At 39.9% G+C, this 23368-nt stretch overlaps 1 protein-coding gene across 3 annotated transcripts in view; it reads left to right on the forward strand.

Moving 5' to 3' along the window:
• Acaca (acetyl-CoA carboxylase alpha) overlaps positions 1-23368 on the forward strand; it is a 298410-nt gene that overhangs the window by 75579 nt on the left and 199463 nt on the right. For all 3 annotated transcript variants that reach the window (XM_042690979.1, XM_042690996.1, XM_042690985.1), the window contains 4 exons: positions 14031-14163; positions 15924-16062; positions 22022-22131; positions 22842-22923. In XM_042690979.1, coding sequence (XP_042546913.1) covers positions 14031-14163; positions 15924-16062; positions 22022-22131; positions 22842-22923 — 464 coding nt within the window. The remainder of the gene's footprint in view (positions 1-14030; positions 14164-15923; positions 16063-22021; positions 22132-22841; positions 22924-23368) is intronic.

The following is a 23368-nucleotide window of genomic DNA, read 5'->3' on the forward strand; positions in this document are numbered from 1 at the left end:
AGTTTTTCTGGTGGTTAATAGGAGATAGGAGTTTCACAGACTTTTCCTGCCTGGGCTGTCTTTGAACTGCAGTCCTCAGATCTCAGCTTCTTGGGTAGCTAGGATTATAGGCATGAGCTACCAGAGCCCTACTTCTCCTTTTTTTTTTTTTTTTGGTCCAGTCGTGGGGCCTGAACTCTGGGCCTGGGCACTGTCCCTCAGCTCTTCAGCTCAAGGCTAGTGCTCTACCACTTGAGCTACAGCACCACTTCTGGCTTTTTTCTTTCTGCTTATGTGGGGCTGAGGAATGGAACCCAGGGCCTTATGCATGCAAGGCAAGTGCTCTACCACTGAGCCACCTTCCCAGCCCCAACCCTACTTCTTCTTGACATTCCCACTTACTGTGGTGCCTTACTGATGAGTAGATAGTCCAGATCATTATGAGATCTGTAATTTGGAACTCTTTTGCAGAGGACAATAGTTTCCTCCCTCTATCTCCCACACTTCCCTTCTTCCCATTCAGAAAACAGAAGCTGTCTATATTCATCTGTATGTTTTCAGTGTTGGGATTATTTTGTGACCTTAGCTGACTATGGAAATATAATTATGAATGTTGTAAGTAGCGATCAGGACAACTACTTGACAGTATAATTTATTCAAGTTTACTTCTAGATTATACTCTTTTTTTTTTTTTTTTGTCGGTCGTGGGGCTTGAACTCTGGGCTTGGGCACTGTCCCTGCACTCTTTAGCTCAAGGCGAACACTCTACCACTTGAGCCACAACACCACTTCCAGTTTTCTAGTGGTTTATTGGAGATAAGAGTCTCACTCACGGAGTTTCCTGCCTGGGCTGGCTTTGAACCATGATCCTTAGATCTCAGCCTCCTGAGTAGCTAGGATTACAGGTATGAGCCACCAGCACCTGGCTGATTATACTCTTTTATTAGCATAAATTTACAAATGAAGTTTGCACTTACCACTTTATATTTTTGTATTTTAAAAATTATTACAAGTAATCTGTGCTCATTTTACGAAAGTTAGAAATTCAGCAAGTATAATAATGGAAATACTGCAATCATTCAGTGATAACCACTATTTTTTTTGGTTGGTTGTGGGGCTTGAACTCGGGGCCTGGGCGCTATCCTTCAGCTCCTCAGCTTAAGGCCAGAGTTCTACCGCTTGAGCCACAGTGCCACTTCAGTTTTCCAGTGGTTTTATTGGGGATAAGAGTCTCACGGACTTTCCTGCTCAGTCTGGCTTTGAACTGAGATCCTCAGATCTCAGCCTCCTGAGTAGCTAGGATTACAGGCATGAGCCACCTGGGCCTGGCCATAACCACTATTTTATTTTTCTCTTTCATTGTGTTTTATTCCTTACCAATGAATTTCATTAAAATGTATCCTAATGAATACAGAATTTAGTTTTTCACAGTGTGTATATGTTTTTTTCTTTTGAAAATTCTTCTGAGAAATGACTTCAGGGACTTGTACATGCTAAGCAACAATTCTGCTACTAAGCTATACTTCCAGCCACGTTTCTTCCTTATATTCATTTAATATTTTTTCATATTACTAAAAATCTTTTAAAATTTAATTTTAAAGGTTTTTTTGGTAGTTTTAAGAGGGAGCAAGTCTTATATCTCAGTTTTTTTCCTACCTTCTAGGTGATGTTGCCCAGATCTGGAATTCATCCAACTCAATAGTCTCTCTTTCTCTCTTTTTTTTACCAGTATGGTTCCCTTGAACTTAGCACCTTGACCTTTCACTCTATCTATCTATCTATCTATCTATCTTATCTATCTATCTGTCTGTCTGTCTGTCTATCTATAAGTAATTAGTTGTGAGGCCTGAATTCAGGGCCTGAGCACTATCCTTGAGCTCTTTTACTCAAGACTAGCACTTTATCACTTTGAGCCCCACTATAGGCACTTCCAGTTTTTGAGTGATTAATTGGAGATAAGAGTCTCACTGGGACTCTTCTGTCGAAGCTGGCTTCAAACCACAATCCTCACATCTTAACCTCCTGAGTAGCTATCTCCCTTAACTTTTATGCTCAAGGCACCCTACTACTTGAGTGACACCTCTACTTCCATGTTTTTTTTAATCCCTGATTTTTTTTTTTTTTTTTTGTGAGTCGTGGGGCCTGAACTCTGGGCCTAGGCACTGTCCCTCAGTTCTTTAGCTCAAGGCTAGTGCTCTACCACTTGAGCCACAGCGCCACCTCCGGCTTTTTCTGCTATGTGGTGCTGAAGAATCGAACCTAGGGCCTCATGCATGCAAGGCAAGCACTCTACCACTGAGCCACCTTCCCAGCCCCCATATTTTTTTTTATTAATGTGTGTGCTGGTCCTAGGGCTTCAATCAGGGCCTAGACACTGTCCCTGAGCTTTAGTGCTCAAGGCTAATGCTTTACCACTTTGAGTCAAAGCACCATTTCTGGCTTTTTGGTAGTTAATTGATGATCTCATGGACTTTCCTGCCATATTGGCTTTGATCCATGATCCTCAGATCTTAGTCTCCTGAGTAGTATTGCAAGCATGAGCCACTGATGGCTGTGCTTTACTTCCAGCTTTTTGGTGGTTAATTGAAGGTAAGAGCCTCATGGACTTTACTGCTGAGGCTGGCTTTGAACTAGTGTCCTCAGATCTCAGCCTTCTAAATAAGTAGGATTACAGTCCTGAGCCATTGGTACTGGGTTCTTAACAAAAGTTTCAAAGGAGAGTGTTATCAAGGTCACAGGCTTCAAGATCAGTATCTTCTTATGCTATTCTTGTGCTAGCTAAAAATGAGCAATCAAAAAATGAAATTGGGAATTGATTATATTCATAGTAGCATCTAAAAAATAAGAAAAATTTAACCAAAAAGGTTCAAAAGTTGTGTTTAACACTATAGAACATTGCCAACAGAAATCAAAGATCTAAATAAATGGAAAATATTCATATTATGGATTCGAAGACTCAGTATTGCCAAGATGGCAGCTCTCCCTAAAATTATACATAAATTTAGTCTATATAAAAAATCCCTGGGGGTGGGAATATGGCTTAGTGATAGAGTGCTTGCCTAGCATGCGCAAAGCCCTGGGTTCAATTCCTCAGTACCACATAAACAGAAAAGGCCAGAAGTAGTGCTGTGGTTCAAGTGGTAGAGTGCTAGACTTGAGCAAAGGAAGCTCAGGGACAGTGTGTAGGCTCTGAGTTCAAGCCCCAGGATTGGACAAAATAAATAAAATCCCACTGGGTGTTGTATTTCTAGCTACTCAGGCATCTGAGATAGAGGATCACAGTTCAAAGTCAGCTGGGGCATGAAAATCCATGAGATTTATCTCCAGTTAACCACCAGAAACTGGAAGTGGAGCTGTGGCTCAAAGTGGTAGAGCACTAATCTTGAACAAAAAGAGCTCAGGGACAGTCCCTAGGCCCTGAGTTCAAGCCCTAGCGGGTGGGGGTGGGGTTGTTGTCGAGGTGGGGGTTGGGGAGGGAGGGGAATCCCATCAAGCGGTTTTTTTCTTTCCTTTCTAGAATCTGACAAGCTTACCCTAAAATTTATGTGAAAACCCAAAGTACCAGAATAACCCAAATAATCTTGAAAAAGGAAAGTTGGAAGAATTAATACTACTTGATTCCAATACCTGTTGTGAAGCTATAGTAATTAAGACCAGGTGGCATTGTTGCAAGGGTAGGCATAGATCAGTGTAGCAGAATGTAGATGCCACAGAGAAACCTTTGTACATATGGTCAGTTGATTTACACATATGGTCACAATGCAGTCTGCTCAGTCTGCAGTGCAATCAAGCCAGTGAATGCATTACTGTCTACTGGATAAACTGCTACATCACCCTTGATACTTGACAAATTACAGTGCTGGTATTGTGTGGGCTTCCGTTGGATTTTGTGTCAGGTATATTTATACCTTGGACACACTTTTCATGATATATTAAAATGAAAATGCTTTAAATTTAGAAATGTGACTGTGTTTTATGGTTTGTTTTTAAATTTCTTCTATTATTACAGAAGGATTATGGGCTGCAGAAAGCTTTGCTTTTGGATCTGGGCGGGTGGTTGTATTAGTTTTTGGTTATCTCAGAAAGATTCTTTTGATGAAAGGAAATAAACTTGGTTATTGAGTTTGCCTCTTTTGTATATTTTTCTGATATTGGGCTCCTTTATTCTACATTAAGGATTTATTTGCTTTTTGAATATTTTAACTTTATAACCAAAGCAGAGATTTGGTTACCTTTTAGAGAGATTCTCCATCTGTAGATAGTTGTAGTGTGTAAAATTGAGATATATCCATGGCAACTGTAACTGTCCAGATAAAGGCTCCAGGGCTTTCTTTTTTTTTATTTTTTGGGTCTGGTCGTGGGGCCTGAACTCTGGGCCTGGGCGCTGTCCCTCAGCTCTTCAGCTCAAGGCTAGCGCTCTACCACTTGAGCCAGCGCGCCACTTGCGGCTTTTTTTTTCTTTTTTTTTTGCTTATGTGGTGCTGAGGAATTGAACCCAGGGCCTCAGGCATGCAAGGCAAGCACTCTACCACTGAGCCACCTTCCCAGCCCGGCTCCAGTGCTTTCTATTTGACAGATTTTAGCCTGAAGAGATGTAAAGATAGAAGGACTGAAAATTAGAATTATGGTTCCCACTTTTCAGAGTTTTCTAGTTGTGACATGCTTCCTCACCTTACATGCTCCTCTTGGAGAATAATAATCGATACTACTTGCTTTGTGAGTCTCAGAAACTACCTACTTAGGCTGTGCTATCCTCCTCTCTCCGGATTTCATGACCTAATTATTTTCTTAGCTTACTTGTCCTGGTAAACTTTGCCTTCTTTTTATCCTGGGCCCTCCCTGTCAGGTGCTCCTGGCAGCCAGAAAGGGCACTGGAGCTTTTCTCTGGTGATTGTCAGGAGAAAGTGACAATGAAACATGTTTGTTGCCGCTGAAACAGAGCTGCTGTTTTCTAGTTACTCAAGATTTTTTGTTCCGCCACCTCCCCACCTCAAGATTCTCTTGGGAAATCAACTAATTCTGTATGTGACCTATGTATAGGGTGAAATGCAAAAAAAAAAAAAAAAAAAAGAAAAAGAGAAAAGATGGGGAATATAGAAATTGAGGACAAAGTAGACAAAAGCCTGTAGTTTGAGGCTGTCAGGCTGACTGAAGAAGGTGCCAAGAAATAGATGATGGCATAGTATCTCTTGTCCTCTTGGGTTTTAAGCAGCTGCAACAGGAGGAGGGACTGTGGCTTGTGTTTACCAGGACAACATCTAAAAAAAAAGCTTCCATCATTTGACATCTTGATATGAAGGGTTCTGCTTAGGAATATAAGGAGATGAGCTATTACATGCTTCAAAGGTAAGTTTTAGGCAACATATATCTTCAGTAAGACACTTGACAGCTACACCCTAGAATTTATGGGAAATTTGATGGATTTTTATTTTGTATCTATGAAAATGAATGCCTTTAAAAATACCTTAAGGAAATGAATAAAAATGAGTATATTTGCTCCTGAATTATTTTTTTGCTTCCCAATTTCTAAATGATTTATTTTACATTCAGAATTTGAATGAAAGATATGTGAGCATATGTGTGTTAGTATAAGTACATTGCAAATAAGCATCTTGTGTGGACCTTGCTATGCTATTAGTTTGTTATGGTACTTGGGTCTGTGTCAACTTTACCCACCGGGTTTGGCTGTCATTTGAAGAGTGAAGTTTTCTCAGCTATTGTGAAGGATGGATAATTGTTCTTTATTCTGTGTAGCATCCTGTAGAAGGTAGTTTTGCTGAAAACCCTTGAATAGTCTCTGAGGCCAGAAAAGGTGCCTGCAATAATTGTCTTGGCATAGAGCCAGACTGGAGTTGAGGATGCCCAACTCTCTTATCCTAGGAACTTTTATTTTGTTAGAAATCCGGAGGAAATGAGTTGGGGCTTTTTGGCTTCTTACAAATCTCTAACTTTCCAGGAGAGTATTGCCATGAAAGACTTGTTGGAAGTAAGGGTCCCTCCATTATCTTTTGTTCTTTTGCTTGCTGGGATTGTAATCTGAAATCTTTATTTTGAACAAAATTTCCTGAAAATTAACTGGAATTAGGCAAAACTATGAAAGAAAAACACCACTGATGTACCCACCACTGTGCATGTGTTTACTCATGTGTTCGTGTGTGCAAGTATTGGGCTTTACGCTTGGCTATTTTGCTTGAGGCTGGTGCTCTACCACTTGAGCTACACCTCAGCTTCTGTCTTTTTACTGGTTAATTGGAGATAAGTGTCTCACAGACTTTCCTGTCTGGTCTGGTTTTGAACCATGGATCCTTATATGTCAGGCTTTTGAGTAGGTAGGATTACAGGAGTGAGTCCCTAGTGCATGGTTGCCATAATGTCCTGGGGCTTTAACTTAGGACCTGGGTGCTAGCCTTGAACTTTTGAGCTTAAGGCTAGCACTGTAGCACTTGAGCTACACCTCCATTTCTGACTATTGGGTGGTTAATTGGAGATAAAAGTCTCAATAGAGGGGCTGGGAAGGTGGCTCAGTGGTAGAGCGCTTGCCTTGCATGCATGAGGCCCTGGGTTTGGTTCCCCAGCACCACATAAGCAAAAAGAAAAAAGCCAGAAGTGGCGCTATGGCTCAAGTGGTAGAGCGCTAGCCTTGAGCTGAAGAGCTGAGGGACAGCGCCCAGGCCCAGAGTTCAGATCCCACGACCGGACCCCCCCCCCCAAAAAAAAAAAAAAAAAAGGTCTCAATAGACTTTCCTCAAATCTCAGCCTCCCGAGTAGCTAGGCTTACAGGTATGAACCACAGCTGACATAGAAAATTTTAAAGGTCAACTTTGTTGAGTTACAATTCACAAGCAATCAAATATACCTGTTTGTTTTTTTTTAATATTGTTACTATAAAGGTTATATAGAGAGAGGTTATAGTTACATAACTCACCCCTTCCCTTTTGGGATCCAGTTTTTATAAACCCACAATTAACTTTCTTCAATTAATTTTCTTGCATTATTTACCATGTACTTGTTTTTTTCAGCTCCCAAGTCTGTGATCATTATTAATGCTTCAACTTAGTAATGACATACTATCACACTCAGATAAAGAAAATTAATATAAAAGCGCATATACTGTCAGCACTGGTATCTCATGCCTGTAATCCTAGTTACTCAGGAGGATGAGATCTGAGGATTGTAGTTCAAAGGCAGCTCGGGCAGCAAAAGAAGATAAGGACAGAGCCCAGGCCCTGAGTTAGGCCCCAGGACTGGAACAAAAATAAATAAAAGCAAATATACCGTGTGTGTGTGGGGGGGGGGGGGGGGGGGGGGGAGGAAACAGAGTGAGAGAGATTTCAAAGCAAAGGTAACTAATCTACAGCACAGAAAGTTGATCAGTACTTGGGTAAGAAAAATGACTGCAAAGGAGCATAGGGATGATAGAAATCTTCTATATCTTAATCTCGCTTGTGAGACAGTTGATAATAATTAGATACATATGTCAAAATCATGTATAAAAAGTATGATTTTAGCAGAGAAGTGGCTTATATCTGTAATCCCAGCCACTTAGGAGGTGGAAATCAGGAGGTTTATGATTGGAGACCATGCTGTACAAGAAGTTAGCAAGAAAAAAAAAAAAGTTAGCAAGATCTCATCATCTCAAGAAGCTGGGCATAATGGCACACAAATGTAATCCCAGCTAAGCAGAAGGCTGCAACTGAAAGGATCACAGTCTGAGTCTACAGAAGCAAAAATTAAAATATTATCTGAAAAATAACTAAAACACAAGAGGGCTGTGGCTTAAATGGTAGAGTGCTAGCCTTGAGCACAAAGTTCAGAGACAACACAATGTCCGGGCCCAGAGTTCATGCCCCAGGGCCAGCACAAAAAAAGGGCTGGAGGCATGGTTTAAGTGGTAGAGCATCTGCCTAGCAAGTACAAAGCTTGGGGCTGGGAAGGTGGCTCAGTGGTAGAGTGCTTGCCTTGCAATGCATGAGGCCCTGGGTTCGATTCCTCAGCACCACATAGGCAAAAAGAAAAAAGCCGGAAGTGGTGCTGTGGCTCAAGTGGTAGAGTGCTAGCCTTGAGCTGAAGAGCTGAGGGGCAGCGCCCAGGCCCAGAGTTCAGGCCCCATGACCGGACCCAAAAAAAAAAAACAAGAAAAAAAAAACAAAAAACACAAGTACAAAGCTTTTAGTTAAAACCATAATGCCACCAATCTTGCTGCTTCCAAAAAATTTCACCAAGCTATTCATATAAAACAGGTATATTTGAGTGGTACTCCCTAGATACTATGTTGAAAATGAACTATACAACTTGTGGGTGGGAATGAATCGGAAAAACTGGGAGAGAGTGAGGGAAGTGGTGACATTGTTCAAAAAGAAATATATTCCCAGACCCTAAGTTCAATTCAAGCCCCATGACTGACAAAAATAAAATGTACTCATTACCTCTGTACATCATCTTTATAATAACAATAATGAAAAAAATTATCCCATGACACCGTTTCCAGACCATTGTTGTTTGTTATCATCATAGATGATGCATGGTACAGTTGGCACAACACTGAAATGATACCTAGAAAAGTCTGTTTGCTGTTTGTATCACAGACTTCCTTTATAATTTTGGACAAATCAGTCTACTTGTAGAGCTCATTTTCTTTAAGATTCTTCTAAATTTTAATCCAGGTACAGAATAATTAAATACTTTGATAGAAAAGGATGAGGAAAATTTTAGCAGACTAAATAGCATGAAGTGTCACTGTCTTGGCAGGTTAGTGAATTCAGTGATATTTATTAGCAAGCTGAAACACTGAGTGCCAGCCATAGCCTTTGTTCTGTATCTAAGTAAGTCTAGTAGGAAAAGCCATTACTAGTTTCTGCACAATTCCTTCTTGCTATCCTCCTGTGAGTGGTACTTATACAAAAAAAAATTAAATACAGATTAGAGATTATAAAAGTATTATAAAATTTAAAATACACATAGTTTCCAGATACATATAAATACAATAAAAATAAAACTTTTTAAAAGAGAGGTCAGAATTTAGTTCAATGGGAGAGTGACTGTACTGTAAGCATAAGGCACTAAGTTCAATCTCTATATCGAAGGAAGGAAGGAAGGAAGGAAGGGAGGGAGGGAGGGAGGGAGGGCAAGGAGGGCAGGCTATGTACTAGGGGCTCCTACCTATAATCCTAGAAACTCAGGAGGCTGAGATCTGAGGATCAGAGTTACTATACAATTGGTCACTAGAAATTACTCCTACCAGTTGTGCCTTTGTACTTGTTCATTCTCTCTCAGTCCTGCTTTCTTCCTCTGGTATTTTTCAAATTTCATTCAACACAAAATTGTTGCTATTTATTGGAAGAAGTTGGGTTACAGTTGGTGAGGGAAGAAGCAGTTTTAAAATTAGGGAATTCCATTTGCTACTTCTGTTTAAATATATTTATGTAAATCTCATTTTAATCTCTATGGTCATATTGTAGCCTTCTAGAGGTATCTTTTACATTGTTTTCCATGTCATCTGATAACCTAGTAGCTTATTTTTTTGGGTCTGGTCGTGGGGCCTGAACTCTGGGTCTGGGCGCTGTCCCTCAGCTCTTCAGCTCAAGGCTAGCACTCTGCCACTTGAGCCATAGTACCACTTCCGGCTTTTTTCTTTTTGCTTATGTGGTGCTGAGGAATCAAACCCAGGGCCTCAGGCATGCAAGGCAATTGCTCTACCACTGAGCCACCTTCCCAGCCCCTAATTTGTATTTAATTTTGTGAACTTTTTTTGTTGTTGTTGTGAGACTTGAACTCTGGGCCTGGGCTCTGTCCTTGAGCTCTTCTGCTCAAGGCAAGCACTCTACCACTTGAGCCACAGAGCCACTTCCGGTTTTCTTGTGGTTAATTGGAGATAAGAGTCTCACAAACTTTCTTGTCTAGGTTGGCTTTGAACCGCGTGATCCTCAGATCTCAGTCTCTTGAGTAGCTAGGATTATAGGTGTGAGCCAACAGTTGCCTGGCGTTTTGTGAACTTTTTGTGTATTGATTTTATGTTTAGACATTTGTGATATTGTGGTCTTATGCATTTCTCTAGCGTGTATCTCCTAGGCCCTTGGAATATTTTTAAGTGAGAAATGCCTTTTGTATGTATGTTAATAGAAAGATTAGTGGCTGGGAACTAGATTCCTGGATAACCTCAAGATGGGCCTGGTTGCCATGGAAACCTCCCTATGATTAGAAGGTTGGAACTTTCTGTCTCAACACCTGACCTCCAGGGAGGGGAGAGGACCTAAAGGTTGAGTGGATCACCAAGGACCAATGATATAATTAGTTATGCCCACATAATGAAGCCTCTGCAAATGATTTCTGAACTGTGGTCTTTAGAGAGCTTCAGAGCTTTGATTATGTGGAGTTTCCTGGAGGATGGTATAACTAAAGAAGGTATGAGACCTCTGTGCCCCTCCCACATACCTTGCCCCCATGCCTTGTTTTCCTTCATTTCTCAGTTTGTATCTTTTGTAATATTCTTTATATTAAGTGAATAAATGTGGATAAAAGTAAAATGTTGCTCTGAGTCCTGTGAGATGCTCTAGCAAATTAATACAACACAACAAGAAAATTTTAAGAACCCTAATTTATTACTGGTAGGTCAGAAGTACAGGTAATGACCTGAGACTTGGCATCTTGAAGAGGGATGAAATCTTAGGGACTGATTCCTTAGCCTATGGATCTGCTGCTATATCCAGGTAGATAGTTTTGGAATTAAATTGAATTGAAGAACACCCTGTTCGGGCTATAGAATTACTTGGTGTAGGGGGAAAATTATTATACATGTAGTTACAGAAATGCTCTATGTTGTGAGAATATAGTAACAAAACCCATTCTTTTTAAAAAACTCCATTAAGGTCTCTTATTGTTTCTGATAATTATTTATAAAATTTGTAAATAACAATACCATCCCCAAACGACAGTTCTATTTCTTCCTCTTTGATCTTTATGACTTTTTTTTCATTTTATTTCACTTTCTAGGTTCTCTTAGTTTTTTAATCTAGATTTTCTGAAATCAAACCGTCCTTGAATACCTTAGAATAAATTTGACTTGACCATCATGAAGTAATTTTTCTAAAAAAATACTTTGCCCATCTCTGCACTAGTATCTATTTCAAATATTTTGTTTTTGCACCTATAGTCATGAGTCCAAATGGACCTGAAATTTTCCTTTCATGTACCACCTTTGTTTGTTTTGGTCTGTCTCATACTTTTTCTGTTGTCTGGAAGTTTGGAAGATAACTCCTCTTGAAGATTCAGTAGAATTTCTTTTTAAGCCCTCTAGATATTTTCTTTGCAAGAAAATTATAATCAGTTTTTTACTTTGAAAACATATAGTTGCAGAATTAGATTGTAGGAAAGGAAGAAAACAAATGTGTATAGGAAGAAGCATTTGTCTTTCTTTTTTTGGTCAGTAATGGGGCTTGAACTCTGGGCCTGGGTGCTGTCCCTCAGCTCTTGAGCTCAAGGTGAGCACTCTACTACTTGAGCCACAGTGCCACTTCTGGTTTTCTGGGGGTTAATTGGAGGATATAACAATCTCATGGTCAGTCCTGCTTGGGCTAGCTTTGAACTGCCAACCTCAGATCTCAGCCTCCTGAGTGGCTAGAATTACAGGTGTGAGCCACTGGTGCCTGGCAAAGCAATTGTCTTTAAACCAATGTACAACTGAAGTTGTGTGTGTGTGTGTGTGTGTGTGTGTATGTATGTGTCTTGTCTGTGTGTGTGTGTATATGTCTTGTCTTTGTGTGTGTGTTTTGTGCTGGTCCTGGGGCTTGAACTCAGAGCCTGGGCATTGTCTCTGAGCTTTTAAAATGCTCAAAGCTAGTGTTTTACCACTTGAGCCACAGTTCCACTTCTGGCTTTTTTGGTAGTTGATTGGAGATCAAAGTCATGGGCTTTCCTGCCTGGGCTAGCTTCAAACGGTGATCCTCAGATCTTAGCCTCATGAGTAGCTAAGATTACAGATGTGAGCCTGCTGACACCTGGTCTAAAACAGTTTATATCCAATTGTCAGTAATCATCAGAATACTATTCTTCATACAGTCTATTAGTAAAGTCTGGGTATGGGAAGGTTAAACTGCATTAAGAATTACAAACGGGCTGGGAAGATGGCTCAGTGGTAAAGCGCTTGCCTTGCATGCCTGAGGCCCTGGGTTCGATTCCTCAGCACCACATAAGCAAAAAGAAAAAAGCCGGAAGTGGCGCTGTGGCTCAAGTGGTAGAGCGCTAGCCTTGAGCTGAAGAGCTGAGGGACAGCGCCCAGGCCCAGAGTTCAGGCCCCACGACCGGACCCAAAAAAAAAAAAAAGAATTACAAACAATGCATTCAGCAGTGAGAATTGGTTACTTAGATATTAGAAGGATGAAAGAGCAAAAAGGGATACTGAGTTTACTTTGAGTTAGCTTTAGAAAGCTAACTGGGGCTGAGAAAACAAATAGTTTTACCAGGAAAAGCTTTGAGTAGCTGGTGCTCAGATTCCTAAGGAAGAAATCTATCCAGGTGATGCATAGACCCAGCAACATGGTGCAGACAGTAATAAAGTGATACAAGGATGTTTTTCCTTGGCTGTCTGACCTGTTACTGATAGTTTTAAGGCTTTTCTTGTGACTGCTAAAAGAATTGTTAGGCTGCAGTTAACTCTCTGTTGCCCTTGAAGCAATGTCAATAACAAGCTGGTTAACAATCTTTTTTCCTTTCTAACTTCTCATTTACAGAACTGACCAGAAGAGAACTATTAAAAGTGTCTTAGCCATAGTGACACAGAGCAGAGTATCTAAGGGCAGGCCTGCAGTTGAGGACAATATCTAAATAACTGGAACAGTAAATATTATGCATATTTTATAAAGAGAAAACAAGCTGAGCAAAGTTAAATTGTTTGTCAGAATCACTGGAGTTATTAAATGGACACATTTGGAATTTAAATGGAAGCTTGTTCTGCCTCTGCTACTATTTTATTACAAGTATCATTATTTTGTGTGCCATTTGGAAAACAGCACTACCAATTAAATAAGGCCTCAAAGTAAGATATATGTATAAACACATACCAATTTCAGAGATACAGTATCTCTGTAAAGTTAAAAAAGTGAGGCTATGTTTTTTTGTTTTTCTCTTGTGTCAGGCCTGGAGCTTTAACTTCAGGTCTTGCACTCATGCTAGGCATTTTTTAGTCAAGACTTTATTTAAGCCATACCTCTGGCTTTTTGTAGGTTCTAGTTTTTTTCTGGTTAATTGGAGATAAGAATCTCTTAGAGGGGCTGGGAAGGTGGCTCAGTGGTAGAGCGCTTGCCTTGCATGCCTGAGGCCCTGGGTTCAATTCCTCAGCACCACATAAGCAGGAAAAGGTGGAAGTGGTGCTGTGGCTCAAGTGGCAGAGTGCTAGCCTTGAGCTGAAGAGCTGAGGGACAGTGCCCAGGCCCAGAGTGCAGGCCCCACGACCAAAAAAAAAATCTCTTAGATTTGTTGGCCTGACTGCCATCTTCAGATTTCAGACTACTGAGTAGCTAAGATTATAGGTGTATGCCATTGGTGTCTAGAGTGAGCTGTCTTAAAAACGGACAAAATACAATACGTTTCTGAAGAATTTGATTTTAGTTGCTGATTTTGATATCAAAGTAAACATATCTAAGTCAAGCACTTCATAGGTAATAATAGTAAGTATGGAGTTTTAGCTCAGATGAAAGTGAATGGTAGAGATACAGAGATGATGGTCATCTGTATGCCATAGTCATGATCCAGAGCAGCTTGCCATTCACTATCTCTGAGTCTATTATTTTTACCATATCACATTTCCTAATTTGTGATAGCATCTGTTGACAAACCTTGATTTGTTGTTGTTATTCAAGAGCTTGGATTTTTTTTCCCCCCCTTAAATTTGTTTTCTTTCTTCTATTTGAAAAGTGTGTGCTCTGCCAGCATGTAAACCCAAAAGTCTGCTCTGGAAGTATTGTTATGAGTATAGTAATGAAATCAGGTTTCCAGAAATTGGGGGTAATGTGACAAAATCCTACGTATGTATTTTCATGTTTTCTCTATTTTTATAGGTCCAGCATGTCTGGCTTGCACCTTGTAAAACAAGGTCGAGACCGAAAGAAAATAGACTCACAGCGAGATTTCACTGTGGCTTCACCAGCAGAATTTGTTACTCGTTTTGGAGGAAATAAAGTAATAGAGAAAGTAAGTTATAACTTGCTGACCTATTTAATCAAAAGTATATGAAATTTAATGTTAGATTTTTTCCAAAATGATATTTAGATTTTCAGAGACTGTCTTTTTATTCGGAATTGTTCTTTATGTTCCTAGCATCTGAATATAATTTTACTGTTTTCTGAAGCACATTTATTGCTAATCAGTTAGTTATACATGATTAAGGAGAAGAAACTGTGCCCATAATGTTACTTTTGAAAGATTTTGTGGTTTTACAAGTGGGGCTGCATTGATCTGACTAGGAGTATTTACAGAATTGACTGACTTATGGGGTGCTGGTGAAAGATAATATGTGATAGCATTAGACTTAGAACTAAAGCAGTGGAGAGTTTTAGACTTAAACAGTTGGATAGGATACATTGTGACTTTCTGGCTTCTACCAGGTGTTTGAGATGTTTCAAAGGACTAGACAACATGAAATACTTGAAGAGATTTTCCATGTATTTTGAAATGTGTCATTGTTATCTAAACTATGTCAGAGCTGAGAGAATAACTTGGTAATTAAAAGATTGAAGGATGGGGACCATTATTCCTACTCCTAAAAGTATTGCTTCATTGATATTTGTGTCCTTCTATTAGTCTTTTTTTTTTTTTTTCTGCCAGACCTGAGGCTTGAACTTAGAAGCTGGCACTGTTCCCGAGCTTTTTTGCTCAAGGCTAGTACTGTACCACTTCTGGCTTTTTTCTAGGTAATTAGAGATAAGAATCTCATGGACTTTACTATCCAACCTTCATCCTCAGATCTCAGCCTCTTGAGTAACTTGAGTAACTAGCTTGTAGCCTCTTGAGCAACTAGCCATAAGTATGAGCCACTGACTGGCACCTGGCTTATTAGTCTTTCAATTAAGGTAAATTATGTATGTATTAGCCTATGTTATCATTAGGGGCATGATTGAAAGACAAGTGAGGAGGTGAAAGGTTTATTTACAGAGAAGACTCAGAATCATTTGATTCTTTCACTGTTCTCCCTCCCTCCCTCCCTCCCTCTCTCCCTCCCTCCCTCCCTCCCTCCCTCCCTCCATCCTTCCCTCCCTCCATCCCTCCCTTTCTTCCTTCTTTCCTTCCCTCATTCCCTCCCTCCCTCCTTTCCTCATTCCCTCCCTTCCTTCCTCCCTCTCTCCTTTCATATTTACTCTTTCCCTCCCTGCCCCCCCACCCCCCCTTCAGAAGTACTGGGCCTCACACTTGCTAGGCAAGTACTCAGCCATAGCACTTGCACCATGCTCTTAGCCCTTGATTCTTGTAGGTTTTTCTTGTGACCCTTCTGTCTGTCTCTACAAATTAATGTAAGAAAAGATTACATGACACCAAACAGTTTAGTCTTCCTCCATTCCTCACTAAATAATGCATCATCTCTTTGAAGCTTGTTTTCTGCTATCCTCTATGTAATAGCAATAATAGAATAGTCCACAAACAGTGTATTGGTAAAAAATCTGAAGAGAAACCAGAGTATCAGGGTATTGATAATCATGACTTTTTCTTCTTCATCAAATAAATTAGAAAGGAACATTCTAGCTAGCATATATTGAAGTATTTGCCTAGCAAGCACTTAAAAATACTGCTTGTTCATGTGGGAGCTAGTTTCTAACAGTTTGAACTAGCAAGGATTACTGGTTGAAGTTTTGATCTTTTTAGAGAGACAGATAAACAAAAATTCTTTCATCTTTTTCCTTTTGTCATTGCTTTTCTTTTTTGCCTTTTCTTTCAATTTCCATCTCCCTTCCTCCCAGGTTCTTATAGCTAACAATGGGATTGCTGCAGTGAAATGCATGAGATCTATCCGTCGGTGGTCTTATGAAATGTTCCGAAATGAGCGTGCAATCAGATTTGTTGTCATGGTCACACCTGAAGACCTTAAAGCCAATGCAGGTGAGTTATTAGTTTTATATGTGCCACCGAACATAAAATATTGAATGGAACAGCCTGTAATTGGGAGAATGCTAACTAAGAAGATTTCCAAACCCAGGATTTCCAGTGAAATGCTCTGCAAAGAATTGCTCTTTAAATAGTGTTAAGAATAGGCATATAAAAGTGTGATTGTAGTGCTGGGTGCCAGTGGCTCATGCCTTTAACCCTAGTTACTCAGGAGGCTGAGAGCTGAGGATTATGGTTTAAAGTCAGCCTGGGCAGGAAGGTCTGTGAGACTCTTATCTCCAATTAACCACCAGAAAACTGGAAGTGGTGCTGTGGCTCAAGTGGTAGAGCGCTAGCGTTGAGCTGAGGGATAGCACCCAGGCCCAGAGTTCAAGCCTTATGACCAACCAAAAAAAAAAAAAAGAGCTAGATGTTTCATATGTATGTTCTCACAGTCCTATTATAGCACTACATGTTATTACAGCACTTACCTGCTTACACTGAAATTGTTTCTTAGAGCTACTGGCTCCAAAGGGGTTTTTGCTAAGTATGTTTTTCTGCATACTCTAAACAGATGGTCCTTTGACTAGTTGTAAAGAATATTAGTTTAGCTGAGATGTGCGGCTGGTCTTCTCTATACTTTTTTTTTTTTTTTTTGGTCGGTCATAGGGCTTGAACTCTGGGCTTGGGCACTGTCCCTGCGCTCTTCAGCTCAAGGTGAGCACTCTACTGCTTGAGCCACAGCGCCACTTCCGGTGTTCTAGTGGTTTATTGGAGATAAGAGTCTCACGGACTTTCCTGCCTGGGCTGGCTTTGAACTGTGATCCTCATATCTCAGTCTCCAGAGTAGCTAGGATTACAGGCATGAGCTACTGGCGCCGGCCTTTATACTTTTTATCACTGAAGTGTAATCTCTAAAGGTAGATTAAGAATATTCCTAAGGAGTATTAGATATATCATCTTATTCAGAAATGAAGTCATCCGTTATTAGAAACTAGACATTATCATCTGCAATCATTTATATCACTTTCTACAATTTTTGTATCGGTAAAAGGGATGATCATACTATCTATTTACTGAACAGTTTTAGTTCTCTCCTTTTTTTTGGGGGGGGGGGGGGGGAGGTCTGGTCGTGGAGCCTGAACTGGGCCTGGGCGCTGTCCCTCAGCTCTTCAGCTCAAGGCTAGCACTCTACCACTTGAGCCAAAGTGCCACTTCCAGCTTTTTTCTTTTTGCATATGTGGTGCTGAGGAATCGAACCCAGGGCCTCATGCATGCAAGGCAAGTGCTCCCCCACTGAGCCACCTTCCCAGCTCTGAACAGTTTTAAAGATAAGATTATCTTTAATAAATATAAACTAGGTTGTTTTTTTCCCCAAATCCATTCTGCTTGGTACTCTTGTCAATTTATTTATTCATTCATTCCATGAACATAGAGATTCATAGTTAAATAAGATATGATCTTGCTCTAAGAAACAAATAATTTCAGTGTAATCAAGTAAGTGCTAAAATAACATTCAGTGTTACTATAGGATTATGAGAACATAGAAATGAAACAGCTAGCTCTTGGAGACACAGTTAAGAGGGCTTTCTGAAAAAGGTTATGCCTGGCCTAGAATGAGTAAGAAATAGTGAACAAATTACAGGATACTGAAGTATGTGCTAGGCAGGAAGAACAGCATATGTAAACATGAGGGTGTGATACAAGTGGCTTTCTGGAAATTACAGGTGGCTTATTAAAGTACAGGGTTTGATAAAGTACTTGTTAAAAACGTCGTTGTTTCCCATACTTAAAGGTCAGACTTTATATGTTTAGATGTGTATTGGATGTGGGTGTATATTTTTATTTGTATATGTTACATATAAAAGGTATTGCAGGGGCTGGGAAGGTGGCTCAATGGTATAGTGCTTGCCTTGCATGCATGAGGCCCTGGGTTCGATTCCCCAGCACCACATAAGCAAAAAGAAAAAAAGCCAGAAGTGGCACTGTGGCTCAAGTGGTAGAGCGCTAGCCTTGAGCTGAAGAGGGCGCTGAGGGACAGCGCCCAGGCCCAGAGTTCAGGGCCACGACTGGACCCAAAAAATAAAAATAAAATAAAATAAAGATAAAAGGTATTGCATTTAAAATGGATAAGCTTTTTTAAAAAAAACTATATAAAAACAGAAGAGTTTAATGAACCCCTTCCCATCTACTTATCTAGTGCCAACAATTAGCAACTCATGGCCATTTCACACAGTTTTTCTGAAGCAAATCTTTTTTTTTGGCTCCCGTCGTGGGGCCTGAACTCCGGGCCTGAATGCTGTCCCTCAGCTCTTCACCTCAAGGCTAGCGCTCTACCACTAGAGCCACAGCGCCACTTCCGGCTTTTTTCTTTTTGCTCATGTGGTGCTGAGGAATCGAACCCAGGGCCTCATGCATGCAAGGCAAGCGCTCTACCACTGAGCCACCTTCCCAGCCCCCTGAAGCAAATCTTAGATGTACCATATTATTGTATTTCAATATTTATCTCTTAAAATATAGATTCTTTAGAAAGAAAAACCAAACACTTAGATGAATAAGTTTGTTAGTATCTTGAGAGATCCATTTAAGGAAGAAAGTGATATGATAGATGAGAATAGAGAGGAAATGGATGACATAGAAAGATAGAGGTTAAAAATAAGAAGATTTGGTATCTAAGGACAGAGCTAATGTTCACTGCTGGGTTTCTAACTTGATTGACTAGAGATGGCAGTATCACCAACTAAAATAGATGATACAGCAAGAAAAGCAAGGTTTGTTAATGGGGAGATGGATTCAGTTGGGTGTATTTATGGAACATCCTAATACTACATATCCTATAAAAAGTTGGTTTTGTCCTTCTAGAACTTAGAAATAACAAGAATTAGTGATAAAGTTGTGGAAATTATTAACAAATATGTGGTATAGTTAACACTACGCTCCAAAAGAACAAATAGAAAATAAAGAGAACTAAGTATGAAGTTTTACGGAAGACTATGCAACAGACTGGGAAAGACTACGTTAGCAAAACTGAGAAATGAAGAAGTAGCAGAAACAAGCAAAGAAGAAACATAAAGAAAAGAGAATTTCAGGCCCAGCGCCAATGGCTCATGCCTGTAATCCTAGCTACTCCAGAAGGCTGAGATCTGAGGATCACAGTTCAGAACTAGCAGGGGCAGAAAAGTCTGTGACACTTTTTATCTCCAATTAATCACAGAAAAAGCTGGAAGTGGAGCTGTGGCTCAGAGTGGTAGTGTACTAGCCTTGAGCAAAAAGAGCTCAGGAACAGTGCCCTGGCCTGGAGGTCAAACCCCACAACTGACCAAAACAACAACATGCATTTCAGTAAGGAAGGGATAAATATGTCACCAGTCCAGAAAATAAGACCAGAAACTTATCCAGCAGTTAGGAATCATTGATAACTTTTGGAGGAATAATTTCCATGGGACAGTCTAAGATTGTATAAACTAATATTAGGTATTAAGGGATGTAGGAATTGATGATAGAGAGAGACTGTATAAATTAATATTGGATATTAAGGAATGTAGGAATTGGTGATAGAGATAGCCAGTGTGAACTAGTTTTTAAGAATTTTGGATGAAAAGGGAAGAGGAAAAAGCAGTAACTAAAAATAAATTCAAAATCATGGAAAGATTTTTAAAAATTAATTTAAAAATAACGGAAATCTCAACATGTTACCCTGGCTGTTTTGGAATTTTGGGGGCTCAAATGATCTTTTTACCTCAGTGTTCTGAGTGGCTGGGACAACAGGGGAACTGTGTCTGGCACTATTTTCTAGAATGAAAGAAACTTGGGGATGTTTACAGTCTGAGAGAAGGAGCCAAAGAAATAGGAAGGGTTTTATATGTAGGAGAAATTTTTTTAAATTTTTTATTATTTTTTAAAATGTTGGTCGTTAGGCTTGAACTCAGGGCTTAGATGCTGTATCTGAACTTTATTGCACAAGGCTAGTGCTCTACCTCTTGAGCCACAGCTCCACTTCTGGCTTTTTGTTGTTTAAGTGGAAATAAGAGTCCCACGAACTTTCCTGCCCAGGCTGGTTTGGAATCACTATCCTCAGTTCTCAGCATCTTGAGTAGCTAGGATTACAGGCATGAGACACAATTGTCTGGCTGAAGTTATTTTTTTTTATTATCTTTAAGTAGTTGTGCAGAGGGGTTTTACTTCAACATGTCAGTTTATTGGAATGCTGCATCTTGTTCAGTGTTACCCCTTCTATCATATTAGCAATGTATAGTATATCATGGAGCCAGGGACTTGGAGACAGTAGAAAAGTAACAGAAATTAGGCAAAGCCAGGTACCAGTAGCTCATGCCTGTAATCCTAACTACTCTAAAATCTGAGGATCATGGTTTGAAGCTAGCCCAGGTAGGAAAGTTCATGAGACTTATTTTAAATTAATCAGCCAAAAGCTGGAAGTAGAGGTGTAGCTCAAGTGGTAAAGCATCGGTATTGAGGGAAAAAGCTAAGGGGTAATGCCTAGGCCCTGAGTTTCAGCTCTAGTACTGGTACCAAAAAAAAAAAAAAAGAAAAAAAAAGATTAGGCTGTCCTGGGTATTGGAGGTTCATGCCTATAATCCTTGCTATTCAGGAGGCTGAGATCTGAGGACCAAGATTTAAAGCCAGGCTGGGTAGACCAATCTGAGAGACTCTTATCTCCAATTAACCAGCAAAAAGCCAAAAAATTGCTAGATGCTGGTGGCTCATGCCTGTAATCCCAGCCACTCAGGAGGCTGAGATCTGAGTATCGCTGTTCAAAGCCAGTCCAGGCAAGAAAGTCTGTGAGACTCTTATCTCCAATTAACTACTCAGAAACCAGAAGAGGAGCTGTGGCTCAAAGTGGTAGAATGCAAAAGAAGCTCAAGGACAGTGCCCAGGCCCTGGGTTCAAGCCTCATGACCATGTGTGTGTGTGTGTATGTGTGTGTGTGTGTGTGTCTGTGCAAAAATGGAGATGTAGTTCAAGTGATAGCTTTGAGTGAAAAAAGCTAATAACCAAGAGTGCAAGGCTGTGAGTTCAAGCACATGCACACACACACACACACAAAGCACAAAAGGTTGTTCCTGCACTCTTCTATTGTCAGACAGTTCACTATCTTATAATGCATTCGCCCTGTGGATAATTTTGGTGATTGCTAGGAAGTTCTTCACATTAAACCTAAATTGGTCATCCTGAAATGGTTGCTATTGGTCCTTAGTTTAGAACTTTCCCCCCCAAATCCTAGCTAAACATCCTTATAGGATCTTTAAGAAGAAAATTAGCTTAGCTACCCCTTCTACCTTTATAGTCTGAATTAACTAAAAGGCAGGATCTTTCCTCCAGGAATTTGGTCTAGAGACACTGTGATAAAGTAGAGCAAGCAAAAGATTGAATTCAGTCTTAGCTCAAAATCCTGACTGTGCTGCCAATTAGTTGTGTGGCTTTGGACACTGTGCTTAACAATTTGTTAAACTCAATTAGTACTAATGGTAGTGGGTACTAAGCCTAACACTACAAATGTGCTTCTTCCTTCCATCCTTGCTCATAGTAGGGTGATGTCAGCGAATAACAGAAAGGCAGGACAGAACAATAGCTAAGAACAAAGGTTTCAAGCAAGCCCAAACCTGTACCTAGGCCCTACACACTGATTACAGAACCCTGCACATGTTATATAACTTTACTCATGTATAAAGCAGACAGAATAATAGTTCCTATGTTGCTCAGTTATTCTGAAGATTAAGTAAGAAACATGCTAATACTTACATAGTACTTGAGACTTTAAAATGAAATGTTAAGGAACCATTGGATTCGCATAGGAGTATGTTAAATATAATGACAAACTCATTACAAGTAAATGGTAAAGGGAATTATTTTTGTTCAGGGGCTACTTTTGATGGCCCTTTTACATAGCTTTGCCATGCTATTATATTTGTGAAGTCAAATCACATGTTCTTTATTTATCTACTTGTTTTTTCAGAATACATCAAGATGGCAGATCACTATGTGCCAGTGCCTGGAGGACCAAACAACAACAACTATGCAAATGTAGAATTAATTCTTGATATTGCCAAACGGATCCCGGTGCAAGTAAGAGAGCCCTTTTAAAGCAAATTCAGTATTTTATAGTTAGGTGCAAGCCTGTTAACTTTCAGATAAAGTGTCTTTTTTGAAAATTCTTAAATGCTTTCCTATGGGGTATTTAAACCAGACAAAGATAAAAAGAAAGGAATGATTAAAAATAAGGAAAATGCAGTATAAATAGAAGGTCTAGAAGGGTCTTGAGATTTTTAAAATTTCTAAATATCTCACCTGTGTGCCATCACAAGTACGTAAAAGTTAACTATTTTCTAGAGAATATTCTTAGCCTAGAATATATCAGTATATTGTAAGTAGATTGTGTCTCCCTTATCATATTTGTTAGGAAATGTAAATAAATACCCTAGAGTCTGAAGAGAGGAAAAATCTATACTTATGTGTCAGTGCCACCACTAGATACAAAGGTGGGACAGTATTTCCAGAAAGAGCTCTCTAGAGCCCAGATGAAAGTCCAGGAGAATCTCCTGAAGAGCATCAAGGCCTCTTGGTTTCTGATCTTTTGGTCTTGACCTCTTCAGAGGTTTTACTACAATGGACTGCTTATTGTTATTTTGAAGAAAGTTTTCCAAAAACAAGCATGGAAGCTGAATTCACCATTGGTCTGCTGTGGAACTATTGTACTTTGTAGTGGGGCCAGAGACAAAGCAGTTTATGGTTTAGGGTATGACTTTTAAAATTGAATCATATTGTGTTCTTTGTAGGCAGTGTGGGCTGGTTGGGGTCATGCTTCTGAGAATCCTAAACTTCCAGAACTACTCTTGAAAAATGGCATCGCATTCATGGGTAAACCTTTATGTTATTGTTTCTCTCTTTCTCTCTTTCTCCTCCCCGCCCCCTCCTTTGTTTTGGGGCTTGAACTCAGGGCCTGGGCTTTCTCCCTGACCTTTTCTGCTCAAGGCTGGTGTTCTACCACTTGGAGCCACAGCTCTACTTCTAGTTTTCTGGTGATTAATTAGAGTTATGGTTCTCTTGGACTTTCCTGCCCAGGCTGGCATTGTATCATGATCCTCAGATCTCAGCTTCCTGAGTAGTGAGGATCGCAAGTGTGAGCAACCAGCACTCAGCTTTGGGTTCTCTTTTTAAATCAGCAATTCTCAGAGTAACCCTTTTCTTTTTTCCCTATGCTTTTTACACTTTCCTTATCTAATTTTTCATCTTGAGTGTTTTCTATCCAAATCCTTTTATTTGAGATAGGAAAAAGACTAGTTTCTGAAACATTGGCCTTTTG

The sequence above is a fragment of the Dipodomys spectabilis genome, unplaced genomic scaffold (genome assembly GCF_019054845.1).
Source record: "Dipodomys spectabilis isolate Male_0828 unplaced genomic scaffold, ASM1905484v1 ptg000004l, whole genome shotgun sequence".
Lineage (NCBI taxonomy): Eukaryota > Metazoa > Chordata > Mammalia > Rodentia > Heteromyidae > Dipodomys > Dipodomys spectabilis.